The sequence below is a fragment of the Camelus bactrianus genome, chromosome 28 (genome assembly GCF_048773025.1).
Source record: "Camelus bactrianus isolate YW-2024 breed Bactrian camel chromosome 28, ASM4877302v1, whole genome shotgun sequence".
Classification (NCBI taxonomy): Eukaryota; Metazoa; Chordata; class Mammalia; order Artiodactyla; family Camelidae; genus Camelus; species Camelus bactrianus.
The window spans coordinates 15,345,027-15,367,704 of NC_133566.1; the positions used below are offsets into that span (position 1 = coordinate 15,345,027).

General features: G+C 38.4%; 1 protein-coding gene across 1 annotated transcript in view; it reads left to right on the forward strand.

Annotated features, from left to right (window-relative positions):
- The window catches only part of TMEM131 (transmembrane protein 131), a 138,472-nt gene that overhangs the window by 69,413 nt on the left and 46,381 nt on the right, over window positions 1–22,678 (forward strand). The window contains exons 6-12 of the mRNA XM_074354677.1: window positions 3,656–3,772; window positions 6,054–6,176; window positions 11,306–11,386; window positions 13,792–13,942; window positions 14,041–14,097; window positions 15,018–15,079; window positions 22,531–22,639. Of these exons, the coding sequence (XP_074210778.1) occupies window positions 3,656–3,772; window positions 6,054–6,176; window positions 11,306–11,386; window positions 13,792–13,942; window positions 14,041–14,097; window positions 15,018–15,079; window positions 22,531–22,639 (700 nt within the window). The remainder of the gene's footprint in view (window positions 1–3,655; window positions 3,773–6,053; window positions 6,177–11,305; window positions 11,387–13,791; window positions 13,943–14,040; window positions 14,098–15,017; window positions 15,080–22,530; window positions 22,640–22,678) is intronic.

Consider the following 22,678-nt stretch of genomic DNA (forward strand, 5'->3'; position numbering starts at 1 on the left):
TAGAATTAACTCTTGGGAGGAGAAATAACCGTATTTCCCCGCCACTTGATTTTATGCCTATGATAAGAGCCTTTGGGGAAAAATGAAAAGAGTTTCTCATGTTTTAAAGGAGAGCAAAACCTTTCTGTATGTTTATCCTAACTCTCATTTCCTTGTCATCTTTACAATTTCTGGTCACATCATAGTTCTTTGAGAATAAAACATTTTCTGTAACTCACTTACGTTTTTGATTTAACCAATATCACCTCTACATTAACTAACCAGTAGAAAATACAAAAAAGAATAATTATTGTTTAAAAAGCCAGGATTTACATAACTGTGCTTTAACACACACACACACACACACACACACACACACACACACACGTAATCATCCTTACTAAGGTTGTGATTTTAAGACTACCTGAAAATCTAGAAGAGTAAGGGTAGTAAGGAATGTGGTTGTGTGACAATTTATTTTTCTATATATAACTTATAATAATTATTTCTTTTTAATTGTCTGATTAATTATAATTTTCTAATTAATTATAATTTAAAATTACATAATATTAAGACTGCAGTTTAGGCCTATTCATCTTCATGGCAATATTGCGTATTGGCCGTAAAATAAGTAATATACAGTTTGTGTCAAGGAATACAGATTTTTTAATATTCTATAATAGTCATATTTTGATTACCATAAGAGTTGTGGAAATGAGTGCCTTATAGACATTAGTAAGCAAACAAAAATTTTTTCCTTGATTGTGTAGAACCTTTTATTTGATTAACTTTTCATAGAAGCTAAAGATTAACTAGCATAAACTCTGTTTCAATCTTTGTCTAAAATTAAAATGTTTTAGCCCACTTATTTTAGTATGCTTAATACAATCTCTTCTCATGGATTGAAGGTCATTAATGAATATTAATGATTATTTTTAATTATAGGTAGAGACCTGGACATTATTTATTCTATTTCAGGTTAAATTCTGATGTCCATGCACATTATTGGGAATTGAACAAAATGTGATGTAGCAGTAATATGGAATATTATTATATATGGGTTAGATCTATATCTGTTGATATGGAATTATATATATATGTTAATATCTAAGGAAAGCACATTTTAGAATAGAATATGATGCCATTTTTATAAAAAGTAGAAAATCTTTATGTATTTGGAAATATTAATAAGAGCCAGAGTAAGGTACAGATAGAAACACCGGGTTAACAGGAGAACCTGAGAAGGATGAGGATGGTGGAGGGTTGAACCCAGGACCTCGTGCATGCTAGGCACATGCTCTACCACTGTGTTATACCCTCCCCCTTGGACAGTTTAAAAATATTAATTCTTCTGATCCATGAATGCTGGAGAGGGTGTGTAGCAAAGGGAACCATCCTACACTGTTGGTGGGAATGAAAATTGGTGCAGCCATTATGAACAGGTTCTAAAGACTAGAGTTACCATATGATCCAGCAATCCTACTCCTGGGCATATATCCATAAACAGCTCTAATTCGAAAAGAGACATATACCCAGTGTTTATAGCAGTACTATTTACAATAGCCAAGATGTCGAAGCAACCTAAATGTCTTTTGGCAGATGTATGGATAAAGAAGATGTGGGGGGGAGGGGTGTATACATGACAATATTTACATTTTAGAAATACCATCCCTGAAACTAAAAAATCAGAGGAAACTACTTAAAGGAATATTACAATACTGAAGAAACTATAAGAATATTAAACAATGTGATAAAAGGAGGATATAGAAATTAAAAAGAAAGCATTAAAGAATTATATCAAAAAAAGCCAAGAAGAAATTTAAAGTTTACATGAGATTTACACATCGTCCTAGAAAGAATCGATATTTTACGTTAGTTTTTCTATCCAAGAATAATGTGCATTTTTCCTCTGATTCAAATCTTGGTGATATTTTGGAAGTTACTTTATAAATCTGTGATTTATTTCACATTAAGATAATACCAAGAGATTATACCCGGGTCACCTGTCTTCTTTCTTTCCCGGGAATAACCTGCTCGTAAATGAATTGCAAGCCAGCTGCTCAATCCGTTTCTTCTCAAAGGTGACACCATGATGTCATTATTTGGCATGTTTAAAGATTTCTTTAGATTATTCCTCAGGTTACATTTCTAAAAATGAAACTCTTCTCTCTTCACGTAGTTTTTGAAAGGCTTTGCAAAATGGCTTTCCATGAAATTTGTCTGAATTTTTATTGCAACCAACTACCTATGTTAGTAATATTACCACTGTAACTTTGGTAAAATTGATTATTATTGATTTAAATGGATTTTTTGATTAATTGATTTAAAACTTAATCTAGCTTATTGTATGATTCGAACTCAGTAAGTCAAAACTGTAATTCAGCATTGTTCTTTTTCCTACAGAGTCCATGACATGTTGTGTTTTCATTCCCAGTTGATTCAGAATATTTTGTAGTTTCCTTTGTGACTGCTTCTTTGACCAGGGGGTTATTTAGAAGTGTGTTGTTTAATATCAGACTACTTAGGGGTTTACCAGGTATCTTTCCATTACGGATTTTTGGCTTACGTGTGACTTCCATCAGCCTCTGCAGCTTCCAGCGATTCACGCACTTGTGTTCTGTAGCCCACAGTCGGCGTTCAGCATTGTGTAAAAATTTTAGCTGAATTCATTTTACTGTCTTGTATGGTAGCCTCGTCTCTTTCCTGTTGTCTGCTCTGGGCGAGCCAGGACTCACATTCTGTCTCTTCTTGAAGGTGCTTGGCTTTCCTTATATTTTTTGCTAGTTGATACACAGACTCCGTGATGGGTTCAAGAAAAGTTAGGATTTTGCAGATTATTCTTTTTCTTGTCAATATCGCAGGAGAAATGCTCTTTCCAGCATTCCACGTCCTAAAATAAAGGCAGAAGTCTCAGTGCCATGTACTTCAAGCTGTAATTGGGAGCATTTCAGAGTTCTAGTTGCAGAGGCAGAATGAGAGAGGTTAAGGACTTTACATATTAAATGCATTTTAAGGCTTCATTGCAGACAGAACTGCATTCAGTCTCTCGAACTTCATGAAGCAGCCCTGTTTGTTGTAATAGAACTGTAATTTGCTAACCACAGTGACATTCTCAGTCTGCACAAGGTAACAGGAGGGAGTTCCTGTACATGCTGTCACCTCTCCCTTCTTTTTTAAGTTGCCGGCACATTTTGTGCCTTGTGTGAATGGGTGACGGGAGTCAAAGGGTAGAGGCTGGGCCGATTGATTGATTTATTGGGATAGTTCAAGCGGCTGCTGAGTCGTAGAGTGAGCATCTGTGTAAGAGCCCCGCTTCAGCTCAGCTCCTCCTTGATTGTCTGGTGATGAAGAAGAGCCTGTCAGTAGGCACTTCATTCCAGCCTAGTGACTGTCAAACGAACAGAATTCAAGGAAACCATCTGTTGTACAGGGTTTTAGACTTGTGATTGACAAAGATAATGTGACAGCCAATGTAAAGACATCTTTTTAAATTTTATTTTCCATTGCAAAATAGTTTGGCTAATTTAAAGCTTAAACATTTGTGGTGGAAAGCTAATTTATGGAAATGATTCTGAGATGTTTCAGAGAACTTCAGCTGTCGAATTATGGTCACCATGATCCGATTTTTTTTTTTTTGGTTACTAATTTAACTTTATTTATTGCTCTTCTTTTTCAGAAAATTCTTCCAGGAGGAAATACATCATTTGATGTAGTTTTTCTTGCAAGAGTAGTGGGAAATGTAGAAAATACTTTATTTATTAACACATCTAATCATGGGGTATTCACCTACCAGGTAAGAACCAGAATTAAAACTTTGATTTATTTTGTAAACGAAACCTATCCTATGTCCTATCATGTGACCACCTTTTAAGAACTCTTTTCAAAAACTCAGAGGATAAGGGAAAACATAAGAGTTTAGATCTAGAGCATTTTTATACTTTAAGAGCTGTGTTTGTGAATATCCCTATTCAGATCGGACTGAACAAATGATCTTAAAGCTCCAGTTAAAGTGTAAATGGAAGATTGCTTGGCAGAAGAACAATTAAAAATATTTTCACATTGACTCTAAATTTTTATTTTTACTTTTTGCGTAGTGATGAAACAATAATAGTTTCAGGATTAAAACATAGGGGCCTGCTTTTCTTTGGTAATTACATTATTTACATTTTTTGCTAGACTTACTTTTTGTGTAGAATCTTTGGGTTATTAAAGAAAGTTAATGTTTTGTGACTCAAGAGTTTTGTCTTTCGAGGTTATCAAGATTACTAAGAACAATTACTTGTTTGGCCCTCTGCCACACGGTTCCCCTGTACTTCTGTCTGCGTTACGTATGGGTCCTGTTCTCAATTTTTAGATAAAGAAGATGAAGTTTAGAAAGGTTAAATAAATTGCCCAAATTATGCTCCTAGTGAGTTGTTGGAACAGGGATTCAAACCCATGCCTTTGAAACTACAAAAACCATCCTTTTAACCACTGTACTGTACACTGCCCCTGGAACTCGGTTGTTTAAATGCTTAGCTCATGTCTTACCTTAGAGTTTTTATGCTTTTGTTTTTGAATGTTCCTTCACCACTGCCCAGAACACTTCATGTGTTTTAGAAATTAGTGTCAGTAAACATCCCAGTTTAGTGAGGAATCACATCCTGTGTTTGAACAAGTCTTTCATGGTTGTTCAGTAGGCAGTCAGTAAACCTTCGAATGCCAGTATATTGCGTGACTTTGCAGTGCTGTACCTGTGACCCTCACTTAGGGTCTACTTGTTGAGTAAATGAAAAGGCCACCACAAGAATGTGAAGACCTTTGCCCTACTATGGCACCCCCAGCTGACCTATGTGGTTGTGGCCAGTGGGCGACCTGAGGGTCGTGATCAGGTTGTTCTCAAGGTGAGCCTCAGTGGCCAGCTCCTTACCTCTCCACATCTGGTCTCTCCCCAAGTTTTCCTCTTAAATGTATCTCAAGTCTGTCTGCCTCGCTCTTCTTCAGGGCCACTGTTCCCTCCCAGGCCATCCCTACCTCTCTCTCTGGATTCTGTAGGAGCCTCCTAACTGGCCTTCCCTCCTCCGCAGTCCCTCCCAAGGCCCATTATTCATACTGTAGCCAGAGTGACCTTCTTTAAACATACAGCAGAATCACTCAGCTCCTCATGTAAATCCTTACGTTTTCCCATTCCTTTTGGAGCAAAATGGAAGCTTCTGATCAAGGCCAGCAAATCTCTGAGGATCTGACTCACCTGGAGCTCTCGCTCTCCCACCTCACCCCATTTGACCACACTTCTCATGTTAGTCCTTGTCTTCAAACAAGCCAGCCCTTCTGGGCTCGTGCCCTTTGCCTGTACCCCTCCCCCGTCCCGAATACACTCTCACTGTTGGCTTGTTCTCATCTTTCAAGTGACACCAGCTCACACATCACCTCCCCGACCACCCTCTCTTAGAAGAATATCCCCATCCTCACTCCACCAGTTACCCCGTATCACATTACCCATTTTTTAAGAATCTTTTTATTGTTACTTAGTGAGTGTCCCTCATACTCAAATGTAACTTTCATAAGAGCAGGCACATTATCTGTCTTGTTCACTGTTGAATTATTCACAACTGTGTATGTCTGTGCCTAACACATCACAAGCACTTAATAAATATTTGTCATTTGAATGACAGGCTCGCCCTGTTTTAGTCAACCCACATTCCCATGTAAGAATGACTGGGCACTCGGCTTGGTATTTAAGAGGTTGTCCAAGCCCTAAATCCATCTGCTGAAAGTTGGAATGGGGAAATCTTTTGGTCCCCTCTTTTCTTCTCTTGTCTATCCCATGACCTTGTGAAGGACTGCTATTATTTTAATTTCTAATATATTATAGAAATCATTCCAAATGCACATAAATATGTAAATATATCAAATCAAATGGGTAGCCAAACAAGTACAGGAAGTACATGCGTGTTCCTTTTAAAAGGATTTGTGAAGATTTTTCCATAAATTAAATTCACCAGTTTTCCCTAGAGTAATCAATTAAAACCATTAAAATTTTATAAAACTATAAGAGCAACTCAAATTGCACTTTTTTCCCTTCTTTGAAACAGGTATTTGGTGTTGGAGTTCCAAATCCATACCGACTGAGGCCATTCCTTGGGGCCAGAGTCCCTGTGAATAGCAGTTTTTCACCTATAATAAATATACACAACCCTCACAGTGAGCCTTTACAGGTGAGTTTATCGCGGTGATTTTGAATGTTTTCCACTTTGGTGGAAGTTAATACTTAGCATGAAATCTGTCTGTTACAGTTTTCAGGATGGGGTTGTATATAGTACTGAAGAGGGGTATTCTTTTAATGCAGCCCGTAGTCTGAATTTGGGGTTATAGCAGTCCAGATATTGCATTTTTGGAACCATTTTTAAAATGACTGTGGTTTCTCTGGTGTTAGTTTTAGGCAGCTGTATATTTAATTTAAGAAGAGTTTTCAACTCTGCAAGGCCACTACTTTTCTTGCCTTAAGCTCCTTCTGACCCAATGTAAGCTTTTAAAATCACGATTCATATTTATTTCTGGTAATAGTACATTTTTGGTGATGGCAGCCTGGAAATTGAAATCCAAGGAAGGGGTAATACAGAGTCATGACTAAAAGCAATTGAAAAAAAAAAAATCCAGCTCCTCGTCTTACCCAATCTTTTGGTAGTAATTCTTTTCAAATATGAAATCCCTCCTTGCTCATTCCTTGTCTCTATGACAGTAGGAGTGGCTGGTGTCACTCCTTCAAATATTTCCTAAAATCCCCACCCCACATCCCGATCAGTGACTTCCAGCTGTGTCATTGGCTGCCACGCAGCTTCTAGTTGTGTTGTCTGTGTTGGAAGAAGAATGCAGATGCTTTCCAGAATAGTCCATAATATCTACACCCAGGGCCTCTTGAGTTCTTTAGGACCAATACTGCAGAACTTACCAGTAGCTTGAAAATGACAGGTGGAGGGAAATATACCATGTATTGTGGGAAGCCACTGAGCTCTGGCAACCAAAATGGTTTTGGTCATCCTTGGACCCTCTGGTAGAAATGCTTGTAAACAGTGAAGGGGAAAATGGGAGAACAGGACAAGATCTTCAGAGCTGGAATTGTGGAATGCTTAGGAATTATATGCTAAAGCAGCAAGAAAGGTTCACCCCAAAACTTTGCTGACATGGGGTGAGGATAGCTGCTAATAAAAATACTCTGCCCAAATTTTGATTATTTGTAGCTGGATATCTTCATCAGAAAAGAGGAAAATGCTGTTGTGTCCTGCTCTTACAAGTGGAAAGTATTTCCTCTCCATCGTCAGTCTATTGTTTGTATCTTTTTGCTATTTTTCTTTTCTTGACTGCTTTCAGTCAAAGAAATAAAAACTGCCCTCTTACCCTCTCAGACCCTGCGGCCTGGCTTGCCGCACACTGCTGTGGCGTCAGCATAGTTACAGAGCACCCAGGGATGCCAGATCATAGGCTGAAGGTTTTGCTTCCAGCTTGGAAGGGTGGAGACTCAGCAAATGTTGGCCAATCTACAGTTACTTAAGTAGCCTTACAGTCCATGCCTTTGTCCCACGACTCCTCTGGAGTCATCAGACTACCATCTAGAACAATTATCTCTGAATTCAGTATTGATTTTTTTCTTTTGTTCCTCTAGTCTTTTTCCAGTTAGAACATTTCAATTCAAGATTTACCACAATGGACTTTTCATCAGTACACAGGAGAGCGAATGGAAAACCAAAGTTGCCCTGTTAACAACCAGTAGATTATTTATCTGGAAGGCACTTCTTTTGGTTTTGTTTTGTTTTAAAGGAAAACCCAAGTCCCTACGTGATGGGCTTTTTTTTAATTGAGGTACAATTGGCATAAAACGTTGGGTTATTTTCAGGTGTACAACATAGTGATTCAATATTTCCATATTACAAAGTGATCACCACAGTAAGTCTAGTTAGCAACCATTAATTACCACATATAGTAAAACAGTTTTTTTCTTACAATGAGAACTTTTAAAATCTACTCTTTTAGCAACTTTCAAATATGTAATACAATGTTATTAACTATAGTCACTATCCTGTTCATCACATTCCCATGACTTAATTGATTTTATTACTGGAAGATCGTATGGAAAGTACTCTTAACCTAATAGTCCTGTAATATGTTATACTGTCATGAGTCTTGTCATTAAGAAAGTATTGTAAAGCAAGAGATTGCATCTGAATTGTTCATTTTACAACACAAACATACAAGTATGTTCTCACTGAAAAAAAAAAATGTTAACCATTCAAACTAGTGTGAAGCGAAAGTGCCCTTGAGCTTTCTGCTTTCCGTCCAGCGCTGTCCAGCAGAACTTTCTGCAGTGATGGAGAAATTCTGTGTCTGCTCTGTCCAGCACAGTAGCCACCAGCTACATGTGGCTGTTACAACTTGAATTTATGGCTAGGGTGGCTGAGGAACTGAACATTTAATTTTATTTCACTTCATTTAAATTTAAACAACCGCACGTAGCTGGTAACTACTGGATTAGCGCAGCTCCAGCCCCAAGCCCTTCCTCACAGGTCCTCCTTGTCTGACCTTGGTGTCTCATGTCAGGCCCTTTTTTGTACGCTTACCTGCGTATATGTGGGCACACAAAAATTAACATTCTTTGCTGGAATGTTTTTACATAAATTATATTTTGTATATATTACTGGCTTCCTTTTTTCCCTAAACTTTATTAAGTTAGGATGACTAGCAGTGGACTAAAAATCCAGAGTGTGTTGTTCCTAGTTTTCACGTAGTCCTTCCTTTGACTTTATTATAATTTAGTCTTTATCTAGCCCCACTTCCTTATTGCTTTCCCTGCTGTCAGCAGTCTACCTTTTAATCTTCGGTTTCCAAACGTTGTTAGGCTTGTTTCCTTAAGGCCTTGGAAGATTAAATGAAATGATACATGGTGTTTTCTGGTTTTTCAGGAAAAGTTTTCAGTCACTGCATCAGTTAAGGTGCTGTTACTATTACACAGTCACGCTGTGGGGGAGCGCTGCTAACCTGGAAGGCAGCTAATGCTCAGAGAAACTCCTGACTCATCAGGCTTTGCTCAGGGCTTCCCTGTAACAGCACGCCAAAAACAAAGAACAAAAACCTCTAAGCCTGTACTTAAGTATTGCTGTTTTCCCTGCTTTGTCCTTTTTTCTGCACTCCTGGAGGACTTAGTGATAAAACAAGTAATGGTTTTCTACCCATTCTCTTCACCCCAAATTTGCATTTAACTAAATATATTCTTTCTTTTTAAGAGATAGTTACCTACCTCTAAAGGAAAGTCTCCTGCCATCTAACCCTCCCATCCCTAAGCATTCCCCTGAGAGAAAGGAAAGCCGATGTCCACACAGACTTTCACAACACAGTGTTCACAGCAGCTTTATCTGTAATGACCAAAAACTATAGACAACCCAGATGTCCATCAGTAAGTGAATGGATCAAAAACCGACATATCTATAAAATCAAAAAGAAATGAAGTGTTAGTACGTAAAACAACATGATGGATCTCAGGTAATGACACTGAATAAAAGCAGCCAGACACAAGAGTACATACTGTGTGATTCTGTTTATATAAAGCTCTAGAAAATACAGACTAATCCAGAATGGCTGAGAGCAGCTCAGTGGTTGCCTGGGGACGGAGGGGGCAGAGAGGGACAGTGGATTGCAAAGGGCGTGAGGAAACTTTGGGAGGTAAAAGGTGTATTTAATATCTTAATTGCATTGCAGTGGTAGCTTCACGCCTGTATACGTATGTCAGAATTCATCACGTTGTACACTTTAAATATGTATAGTTTATTGTACATGAATTATACCTCAGTAAAACTTTTTAAAAACCGTGGGTGTCACCAGAGATGACATACAGACAGCCAATAAGCACATGAAAAGATGCTCAGCATCACTGATTATTCAAGAAATGCAAATCAAAACATCAGTGAGGTATCACCTCACACCAGTCAGAATGGCCATCATCAAAAAGTCTACAAATAATAAATGCTGGAGAGCGTGTGGAGAAAAGGGACCCTCTTTCACTGTTGGTGGAAATGCAAATTGGTGCAGCCACTATGGAGGACAGTATGGAGGTTCCTTATAAACCTAAGAATAGAGTTATCATATGATCCAGCAATCCCACGCCCAGGCGTATATCTGGAGAAAACTCTAATTTGAAAAGACACATGCACTTCAGTGTTCATAGCAGCACTTTTTACAATAGCCAAGACACGGAAGCAACCTAAATGTCCATCAACAGATGACTAGGTAAAGAAAATGTGGTATATGTATACAATGGAATACTACTCAGTCATAAAAAGGAATGAAATAATGTCATTTGCAGCAACATGGATGGACCTAGAGATTACCGTACCAAGTGAAGTCAGTCAGTCAGAGGAAGTCAAACATCATATGATATCACTTATATGTGAAATCTAAGAAAATGACACAAACAAATTTATTTACAAAACAGAGAGACTCACAAACATAGAAAACAAACTTATGCTTACCGGGGAAAAGGGGAGAGGGAAGGATAAATTGGGAGTTTGGGATTAGCAAATACTAACTACTATGTACAGAATAGATAAACAAGTCCTACTATATAGCACAAGGAACTATATTCAGTGGTTTGTAGTAACCTGTAGTAAAAAAGAATATGAAAATCATATGTATGTATGTATAACTGAATCCCTATGCTGTACACCAGAAACTAATACAACATTGTAAATCAAAAGATAAATAAAAATAAATAAAATTTAAAAGAAAATCATGGGTGTAGGTAAAAGTCAGAGATATTAACAGTACTTACGATTTTACTACAAGAAGACATCAAGTGTTTTTCATACCTCATTGATATTATTGCATATACCTAAGAATGACATGCTCTCCAGTATTTCACAATTATAGTAGTTATTAGATCTGCAGCTAGATCTTGCTATAAATGTGTGATAAAGAAGCACTTGTGTTACCAAAAGAAATATAAAATTTTTATTTCTAAAATTTTATCATTTCCATAAATTATTTCCTTTGGAAAAGAATAAAAATAAATGCCCTGTGTATGGATTTTCTAAAACCCAGTGTCTGAAACAACTACATTATTTCTGAGTTCAGTATTTCAAACTGACTTTGATTTATTTAAATATACCACGTTGCTTGCACTTACGGTACTTATGCCCCTGGTGATACAGCGCAACACTTACCCTACGTTTGTATCTGTAAACGTTTTTTGATTTTCTTCTGATAAACAATTAGGGTGTCAAATATTTCTATATAACAAGAAATCACTTGCATTGAGAATGTGATTTTGACTTAAGCATCACATGCTCTTCTGCCGCAGGTTGTGGAGATGTACTCCAGTGGAGGAGATCTGCACCTGGAACTTCCCACGGGTCAGCAGGGAGGCACCAGGAAGCTGTGGGTGAGTGCTGACGTGGTTTTCTCTCGTGTGAGTTCACACCAAACCACGTATTTTCTTAAATACACCAGAAAATAGTTAACTCCCCATCACCTGAAGAAATATGGGTGTCTTTTCGTTAATTACTGTCTTAAAATTAAATGTATATCACATATATATTTGAAAATGAGATGAGACAATGAGAAAAGTAGAGTAGTAATTTGGGGAAAGAGCAGTGAATAAAGTTGGTGGAGGCTATAACCCACTGTGTGGAAAGGAAGAGCTTTTTAACTTTTCTTTCTCAGAATAATACGGGTAAAGTTGTCTCTGAATCTAGTCATTTATGACATGCTTTACACTAAGATTGGAAAAAAAAAAAAAAGAACCCATGGGAAGGAGCCATTATATTTTTGAAGGTAGAGAAGTGAATGTTCAGACCCACCATCGACAGAAGAGACGCCATTTGCAGAGCGAATGTAGTCAAGCCCTCGTGATGACTTACAAAACTGTGAATTCTTAGGTGCTCTGCATCACGCTGAATACTGTTGAATATTTTACAGTGTAGTTTGTGTCAGTGGTTAAAGAACCACTTTTTCTTGGAGAATACTAGCCAGCACTAACCAGAGTGATAACTATATAGCAAATGCCTTATTTGCAAAGGGTCTTGCCACAGAAGAGTTGTTTTTATTTTTTTAATGCTGTCTGCCCGGCTTTAATCATAGGGGAGAGGCATAGAAAGGGCGTATCAGGGTCACTAAAATCACTGCTCACTTGCAATTGAAGATGCACAAACTTGACCACTGTGACTAAGTTCTGAAGATCAAAGTTTCTTTGCTGATGGCTCTGTTAAACACACAGAGCCTCCTGGTTCTGCCGTCTGACCAGTCTCAACCAGGAAGGGTGGAAAGGACATTTTTAGCCTGAATTCTTTTTTTTTTCCCCACTTTATTTTACTTTTCTTTTTTATTTTTGCAGGGGTTGGGGCTGTCATTAGATTTACTTACTTGTTTATTTTAATGGAGGTACTGGGAACTGAACCCAGGACCTTGTGCATGCTAGGCACACGCTCTACCACTGAGCTACACCCTCCCCCGGGACGTTTTTAGGGTGTTGAATGCTTAGGAAACAATCTGTCAGTGACTGGGTTAACTGCTAAGATGTAGAAACACTCTCGCAAGTAGAAGTATGTAATGGACGGTCTTTTTACATCCTTTCACAAAAATGGTTTACTTTGAAATTATGTTATTGTTTGGAGAGCCTTTGGGAGAAATACTGTATAAAACACTGCTTCATAGAATCAACTGTAAGCTATTTGTATTGTAATTATAGGTAGAAGAACTAAGAATTGATGAAGAAATATAGTATTATGAAATATTAGTATCTAATAAATATAACTCAGATTTCTAATTAGTGAAGAGTTGTAATGAATGGTAGCAGACAGGGCAAATTGTTGTACAACTTCTAGTGGCTACAAGGAAAGATACAGTGATTCTTACATTCCTACAAATCTAGAGTGAGAAAGAAGTCAGTTGGCCTTGACCTTGCCCCCAGCCCACTTCAGTGTACGTGAGAAACCCCAGTGACCTAGAGATGGGGGAGTAGATGGTCCCTCTCTGGTGGCCCTAAGAGGGTTCCAGTCAACTCTTTCCTACTTTGTGACTAAAACTTTAAGAGAGTAGAGGTAAGTGAAGACCAGTAGATTCTAAAACACAGGAATTTCCTAAAATAGGCCAAAAGGTGTGCAGAGAAATTCTGATGGTCCCAAGGAAGCGACATCGTTCAAAAACGAGGAAAAGAATTAAACCTCAAAAAAAATTTTTTTTTCCAGTGAGCCTTCCTTTCAGTGTATGTGTAAGTGTTCTCTCATTACAGGCCTTAAAATTTATGCCATCGTACATGCTAAGAGCCCTACTGAAGGCAGTTGGTGAACTGTGGATTTGCTTGGGAAGCTTTGTTAGGTTTTCAATGAAAGCAAAGCAGTCTCATCTCTCTCGGTTATTATTTAAAGAGAATGCTGTAAACTTCTGGAAAAGCAGTTTCCCTCTGATGGAGACGTTTCTGTTTAGAGAATTTTAGGACAAAATGATATACCTGAGCACCACCAATACGTTAAAAAATAATTGATTTTTATAGATTAACTGTACCTTTCACTGATGATTTTGCAACTGACAGTTTTCATATAGTTTTATTTCTTTCATTTTGCTCAATTGTACATACTGTACTTCATCATTTTAAAGATACACGTGTTTTTAACGTTTAATGTCCTCCAAAATTGGAGTGTGCATTATAATCAGTGGGATGAAGATGTTTAATTGGCAGTGTATTTTTTCCTATTAGGTATATAAAATAACAGTGCATCTTTCTGGGGATGTCATCTTATTCAGTAAACTGTGGTGGTTTTGCTACATTATGGTCTGTTAACTTGTCAGGAAATTCCTCCTTATGAAACCAAGGGAGTGATGAGAGCCAGTTTTTCATCCAGAGAAGCAGATAATCACACTGCCTTCATAAGAATAAAGACTAATGCTTCAGACAGCACGGAGTTCATCATTCTTCCCGTTGAGGTGGAAGTTACAACAGGTCAGTGAAAAACTAACCACGCTGCAAGTTCGTTTTGTTTTCAACACATCTTACTCCGGCAACGCGAAATATAATTGTTTACTTTTCTTTTTTCCAAGCTCCCGGAATTTATTCCTCAACTGAAATGTTAGATTTTGGTACGCTGCGAACACAAGGTAAAAAAAGAGACAGTGTCTTTATAGGTCTTTTTTTTCTTTTTTTAAATCCCCGTGTTCGGTGCTGAATGGCTGTACGTTAACTCCTTTGTAATTAATTCAGCTTTGAAAGTTGTCTCTCAGTGGGTTACTTGATCTGGTAGAAATCTGCCTTTGGGAACTCAGAGCCTTTAGGGATTTTATACCCCATTTCTCTGAGGGATACTTGCTTTCCAGATGGGAAAACCTTGTCATGGATAACTTAAGTCTTCTAAGTGGAAGACTGAGGGAGAAAGTAATTTCTTAGTTTCTTCATCCAGCTTCTCACCTATTTAGTCATGCCAAATCTTTTCTTTTAATGCTGAAATAAAGGAAATAAAAAGATTTACTCTGGATTTTTGTTTAGATACGAATTATTCAATTGCATTATTATGACATAATGTTAGAAATTGGTCCCAGATAGTCAGAGAAAGAATTCAAATTCTAAAATTGAAAATAACCAAAAAGCATTTATTAAGAAAAAAGTAAGAGTATGTAATTTGGGATTTCTGTGGACCATATGTAATTAAGATGTGCTGGTGTAGGATTGAAGACCCATTTTTGAAAATTAATTTGGTTTTAATATGATAACTTCATATTGTACTTTATTAACTTGCTTCATTATGCTTTGCTGGAAAACTGGAAGATCAATGATAATGTCAGTTGCACTGAAAATTTTTGTTCTGTTTGGTTTTTGGTCTGGGTCTTTGGAAGGGGGCAGTTACAATACTCACTGTCCTTGAGAATAAGGCAATTCCTATCTAGCGTTTCTTTTTATTAATGTGATTGTTACTCTATTTCACATTCTAAAATATATTTAACCTGATCTCTAATAAGAGAAAGATTCTAATATGCTATAAAGCATACATTTTAAAAATATTTCTTTTCCTCAATTTTAACAGATCTACCAAAAGTTTTAAATCTTCATTTATTAAATTCAGGAACAAAAGATGTACCAATAACAGTAAGTTTTTACTTACTTTTTTCCTACTTTACATATTCTTTGTTTTAAACTTATGACAGACTTTAAAATAATTCAAGTCTTGCTCTAAAGGAATTTTGTTTGATGGTGACCTGGTGACACTTTGGTTCAAAGTGTGATACAAGAAACCTGTTACGCCTCTGCCCAACAGATTTTAAAATGAAAAGGGCACGTAGACAGTCTTCTCCAAGCTGAATTTGAACCAAAGTTCATGAGGTTCCTATTTAGGCAGAATTCTGTCAGAGGCCTGTGGATTCTGATAAACCCTAGGATCTGTGTGCCATGTGCAAAGAAAAACAGGTTGTAAGGATTCTGTCAAGTCCAGTTGTTGGACTTAAGGTGTGGTTAAGTAAGAAGAGAGAAGGAAAGAGTCATGTGACTGGGCTGAGAAGTAATGAGGCACAGAAATGCAGCGGGTGGTGGTAGGCTGCTGGTACCCACCCCCCAGCCGACTGGCGGCCACCACGGTTACCCCGGACAGCACGCTGTGCACCACTCTCCCCCTCACGCACGCACACAGGACAAGAGACTTTGATGCCTTAGTGGGATTGGAGTGTCGTTAGATGGTTTTGGTGGGTAGGGAGAGACAGGTTATCCAGGTTTTGCTTTAGCCCACAGTCTCACCTGGTAAGGTCCCCAGGTTACAAAGGGAGTAATGAGAAAGGAAAGCAGAGTATTTCTATTATAACCTGAGCAGATGTCAGAAACCTAAATTCAGAGATCTCTGGTAAAATGAGGTAGATCAGGTGGGCTTTGAGACTTAAGAGACCGTTGTCAGTCCCCGCCCAGACCCAGAGTTTACCACCAGCTGGTGGAGCAGACACCAAAGAAAAGAGAGCACACAACCCCAGGGGGTGGGAGGGGCGAGCACCCAGGAGCCGCATTTTAATGACCAGTGACCTTGCTCCCTAGTGCGTCACAGTCTCAGCAATGTCCTGACGTGGGACCTTGTATTTCCTCCTTCTAGGTGGGCGGTGGGTTAGGGGAATGGAGTCTGGCAAAGAGCTTCCCCTAATATACAGCAGAATTGAAACTGCCTGCCTGGAATTCCTGCTACTCCAGGATGAGGTGGGCTGAGAGAGAGGCCTGTTCTGCACTTGCCTCAGTCTGCTGGGAATCACACCCCTGCTCCTTGGGGGGTCTTCATGGGCCCAGGACCCTCCCACAGATGACAGAGAACAGTTCCTTGGACTAGGCCACCCTGATATTATATTTTTCTTTAAAAAAAACATAACACTGACTGTTACTACTATGTTAAGGGGTTGGTGATAGTTTGGAGCTCTTTAATCTATATTGAAATTTTTCATGAGTCTATAGAAAAATGAGAAGAACAAGAGCAATATAAATATTTATAAAAATATGTGTGTGTAAACAATTAACAAAGTTATAAACACCTTTTCTGTTTTGTTTTTAATAGAATGAATGCTGGAAGTGTCCTTTTCTCCTCTGTTTTCAGGGAGAGCTTTTGAAGGATTGATGTTAATTCTTTAAATCTTTGGTGGAATTCACCAGTGAAGTCATCTGGGCCTGGGCTTTCCTTTGTGGGGAATTTTAAAATTATTAATTCAGTCTCTTTACTTGCTGTAGGACTATTTAGATTTTCTGCTTCTTCTTGAACCAGTTTCAGTTGCTTATGTCTTTCTAGGAATTTTTCCATTTCGTCTAAGTTACCTAACTTGTTAACATACTGTTGTTCATAATATTCCCTTATAATACTTTTTTCCCTGTAGGGTAGAGAGTAATGTCCCATCTTCATTCATTGTTTTTAACACTTTTTTTTTTTTTGATGTAGGGGGAGGTAATTATATTTATTTATGTATTTAATGGAGATGCTGGGGATTGAACCCAGGACCTGGTGGATGCTAGGCACCCTCTACCCCTGAGCTCTACCCTCTCCCCCCTGATCTTTAATTCTTGATTTTAGCAATTGGAGTCTTCTCTATATTTAAAAAAATTTTTTTGGTCAGTCTGCTAAAGGTTTGTTAATTTTGTTGGACCCTCTCAAAGGACCAAATTTTGGTTTTGTTGATTTCCTCTTATTTTTTATTTGGTTTGATGTTAAAATATCCGTTGTTTTATGAATAAAGGTAGTAAATAGTAGGAATTTCTCCTCCTTCCCCTGCCACCAACATCCTCACATTTGCAAAATAAAAGGTTAGAAAACCTGTTAGACTTCCCTCTATAAGCATAAGCGTACAGGTATGTTCACACACACACACACACACACGCACACACACACACACACACACACACACACATTCAGATTTCACCAGTGAAGTGCAGAGGCCTAAGAATCACTGTTCTATTACAACATTTTAAAATCTCACTTTATACCCCAAATTGTGATTCTTCGTGTTCAAAATTTTCTAGTTGAGTCTATTAAGAGTTTGCTCTGTATTGGAGTGTGATTCCTTCTGTTAGATGTGTCCAGGTTGCTTTGGCCACACCCTGCTTATGCTCTTGGAACTTCTTGGTACTGGATTTCTTCTTTAGCCCAGTTGGCAACGTGGAGCAGAGTCACCACATACGCAGCGATGTGCGCACGCCTCCCCTCCCAGCCCTTTCCTGCTCGCAAGCTTGGGTCCCTGCCCTCCTGAGGGAAGCCTCCCACAGCACGTTCTGGGACTGCCCTGTAGGCTGAGCAGTGCGTTTGCCTGCAGGGCAGACACTGGCTGTTGGTGGATCACCTGCCATTGCCTCAGTGTGAGATGTCAGAAAATTTTTTTATTTTTGTGTGTTCTGCATGCTATTTGTCTGTTTCAGGTTCCTTCAGTCTGCAAAATGTCAATGCACAGAGCAGGAACTTCCATGCGTTGTGGGTAGACCTCAGGCCTGAAGTCACTTCTTCAAAGTAGGGGCTGAGAGTTGACGGGACAGTGCCTTTACTTAGCCCAAGCAGATTGGTCTAACTTCTTACATTCAATAAATGGACAGAAACAAGTGTCTTCTTCAATGACCATTTTCTAGAAAAACAGAATTAGCAATCCTTAAGAATGTGAACAAATAAAACATAGTGTTTAATTTATATATGACAGAGGGTTAAATATAAATAGGCCCACGTTCCTCCTTGTCTCTTTCATTAGGGAGTTTTAGGGTACAGGGTAAGTGAACGTTTTCGCTCTTACCGCATGTTAGGCATTCTGCTAGGCTCTTCACACGATAACCGCATCTGATACAGGACACCTGTAAGACACACAGGCCCTAGTTTTCCAAGGAGGAAAAATAAGCCAGACCTTATGATTTTTAAGTGACTTACTTCAACTATAAAACTCAAAAATTACATGAGAATATATTAGGTATATGATGACACTTACTACCAAGTCTTGTGAATATAATTATTTTAATTTTATCTTCACTGTTTCTATTAAGAATCTATTGATTTATGTATATGTTTACATGTCTGTATCTGTATCTACCTATGTATGTATGTTTTTGTAACGTCCAAAGCCTATACTCTGCCAAGTATTTTGGTAGTTTTCTCTTATTTCCTCATTCATTCATTCCTTCATTCACTCGTTCAGTAAATATTTAAGAAGCATCACCTGTATGCCAGCTTCTGTGCTAAGTACTGAGAATACAGCAGTGGATCAGACACCAAGGTCCTTGCCCCTATAAAACTCATTTTGAATCTGATAGACAAACAAGTCTGCAACATAATTGTAAACCGAATCAAGTTCTATGAAAGAAATAAACAGAGTGGCATCTAAGTCAGGGAGGGAGTTGGCTTAAATAGAACTGTCTCTGAGGAGCTGACATTGAGGTATTAACTGAAGAGTGAGAAGATAAGCTGCTGGACAAACATTCCCATCAGAGGGATCAGCAGGTAAAGACTGAGGAACAGCTTTGGATGTCGAAGGTGACACGAGGGGGATGAATGTAAAAGTTGAGGTCTGGGGAGTCAAGTAGGGCTTCCTGGGGCCCTGGGAGGGGCTTGGATTTTATTATAACAGCAATGGGAAATTATAGAATTTTAAGCAAGGGAGTGATGTCCTTTGATTTATGTGTTGTAAAAAGTCACTGTAGCTGCTTTTTGGAGAATGAACTGCAGAATGGTAAAATCTACTGCAGTGGTCCACTGAGAGATGATGATAGCTTAGACTTCTTGCCTTAGCAGCCAGGGGATGAGCCCACCTACCATGAAAGCTCAATTTTAGGAGAGCTTGCTAAGGTTTTTAACTATATTTTTCTGCCTAGAATGCCAAACTTAGAGACTGGTGCATTTTTAGAAGGGTCTTTACCTTCCTCCATTTCACCAACGTAGAATTTTAAATGGACTCAACAGCACTAGAAGCTGGAGGGTGTTTTTAAATTCCCCTTAGGGAATTCAGAGTCTCTTCACCTTTCAAGACGTCAGACTACTAAAGCAAGCAGTTCCAAATATAAGTTCCCCACCTGTCCGTGGACAAGGTGCCCAGGCTCAGGCCTTCCTGACATTGATTATAATGCAACTTTGACAGTAGGGTTTTCCTCAACATTTACAAAGAATTAATGCCATATAAATGATGGAATAAGTTTGCTTAAAATGTCTTAAGAGACGCGTTTGTGTGAAGTTCCTGTGCTAATTGATGAGTAAGAATCACAAACGTACTGTACTTAATTTTACCAGCATCAGCTTGATCTGAGCCTTATCAAATCTGTGCACCTGGTGTTAAAAATACAATTGTTATATGCCGAAAGGTTATTTTTCTTGCTTTACTCAAACGTTAGTATAAATAGTTTCAGAATGCCTTGGGCCTTGAGTCTCACTTGAGAGTCACTGAGCATTAGTTGCATATGAATGTCGTGAGAAAGGCTGGGACTATATTTAGAGCGTGTGCAAGCTGCCTTTCCTGGGAATCTTGCCATATTTTCTCCACTCTTGATCATCTTTAAGTAAGCAGTAGTGACTGATACTAAAACAGATTGTTAGTATAAATATGCTTACTACAAGTTAATGATTATTTATTATTTTTCATTTAAAGCCACCAGAATGAGCCAACTATTTAAGTGTTTTGTTTGTTTCACTTTGTTTTTGTTTCCTTGGAAAACAGGTTTTAACTGACTGAGGTTTTCTTTTTAATTGATAATAAGTGAACAGTATAGACCATTTATATAAAACATGAGTCAATTGAAATTTTTTTTTTACTGTTAGTGTGACGTGTTTTAAGGTAATAATACTGAATATTAAATTGTCCTCTGGTAAGGAAAATCTTCCAAAGTGGTATGTTTCATGTGAGACAAACGTTTTTTTCATTAACTATTTATTCTTACTACTTTCAGTGACTGTCTTTCAGTAAATACCATTGCTTAGCTGTATGTGACGTGGTGTTGGCGCAGTGTGCTAACACACCCAGGAGTGTTGTGCTAATTGCTGAGGAACCGCCACTTAGTCTTGAAGCGTGTTTGAAAATGGTCAAGGTTCCATTGCTGCTGTGGGATAACCAGTAGAGCAAGTCAAAGATTTCAGAGCCGTGTGTGTCCTCTGAAAACTGCAAAGCTTTTACCATCATCTCTCTAACAAGTCTTGACCTCAGTGTAAAAGTGGCTAACTTGAAAAAATAGCAAAATTAGTAGAATCACAATTTTTTAAGATAGAATCTAATCCCCTAGGGTTTTACAGGTGGGAAAAATAAGGCCCAGAGTAAATGAGCAGCTTACTCAAAATCACACTTCGGGTTAAATAGTTTCCTTCAGAAAAATACCTAGTATACTGGTATCGAATAATGAAACCAAATGAAACTTTCTCTAGTTTATAGTTTATCTTACAGTCAAACAGTTTTGTTTTATTGTTAGACACACATATACATACATGCATGCATGCGTGCATACATATGTACATATATACCCTTCAAGGAGTGAAGACATTCTTACTTTAAATGATTGCTATTAGTTAACAGGCTTATTGATGATAAATACATTGAATCTCAGCCCTGGTTAGAGATTCCAAAGCAACTGAGGAGTCTCAAAGAAAAAGGGAGAAAGATAAAAGAGTTAAAACGCTGAGAGGGTCTGAGGCCAAGAGCTAAGGTAGGGAAGGTTCCCAGCAGAGAAGCAGGGCCGTCCTGAGGGCCGTCATCCCCTGATCCAGTAAAGGCAGGCCAGCAGCCGCGGCCACCAGCAGTGGGAAGGGCGGTGCTTGCTGATGGGCTCAGAAGCAGTGTCTGCCATCACTGTGTACACAACCAGCTCTGTCCTCTGTGATTGCAAACTCGGTGCCAGAGACAGTTTTCCAGCATACTCTTCTAGGATGCTTCTTGTGCCTTCAGAGGACTGTCCTTTGTTCTGTTTAGTCAGATTCCACCTTTACAAATGAGCAGAAAAGGTGTGTGTGGAGCTGAGAGGAGAATCTGGTGACTTGTGGGGCTCTGCGCCCCTGTTAGCGGGCTTGCCTGATGAGTGTTCCCTTCTATGGGAAACCCCAGGCTTTGACAACAAGTTTATAAAACCTCTGAAAATCAGCAAAAACCCCAGAAGCATTTTGAAACCAAAGTAAGATCCAGATTGAATTCTAAAGGGATACTCCTGATCAGGATTTGTGTACGAAACCATCATTTTCATTAATAAATATTTGGGCAAATAGGATGCCAGGTGACGAGCCCTGGACCAAGTCAGGACACCTGGCTTCCATGTCTACCTCTTGATGCCTAGCTATTGAAACATCACTCCGTATTGCAAGGTGCCCTTCACATGGAAAACAGGGAGGGAAGTTGGTGTTCTTAACATCCCTTCCAATGAATAATGCTTTGTGTCAGTGAGGATAATCATTAAAAACTAACTGCACTTAAGTATTATTTGTCTTTTAAGTTTGCTCAAAAAGTACAAGGTTTTAATTATTTTTTCATTATTTGAATACAGAGAGATTTTTTGAGTGGAAAGCGATCTGACCTCTTCCAGATTGCATGACCCTGCGGTCCACCTCACTGTTCACCCCTTCCCAGCAGCGGGCATCGCTCGCACAGCCTCACCCAGCAGAGCAAACACCATTAGAAATGGGGTCTGCAAAACTGCTTTGGCAAAGGGGCACCAGCTCCCATATATGTGCACCCTTTGTCTTCATGGAGTCAACATTATATTTAGTGTTGTTGGTTTCTTTAAAAGGGACCCTACTGTACATCTTCATGTCTCTTCTTATATACGGATCAGGCATTCATTTAAAAAATAAATAACCTTTTTTTCCTGTTTTATGTAATCATATCCACGGTACTAGTTTGTCTTGAGATTTTTTTGCGTTCACTTGTCTATCATACATTTTTCTGCTGGTCATCATTTTATTTCATAAAGATAGTCTAATGAAATTAATTTGAGGTTTTACCAGTTTGGCCTGCTTCAATTAAAGAGACTACATAAAGTTAAACTTTTCAAATTTTGATTCTGCTTGACTTTCCCAGTACACTTTTCAGTGTAAACTGAACAATTAGACTAAAATAATGCTGCATAAATTTTTCTCTTTGCAGAGTGTTCGACCTACACCACAAAATGATGCTATAACAGTACACTTTAAACCAATTACTTTAAAAGCTTCAGAAAGTAAATACACCAAGGTTGCAAGTATTAGTTTTGATGGTAAGTATTCAACTTTTTTCTCTCTAATAGAATGGTCTT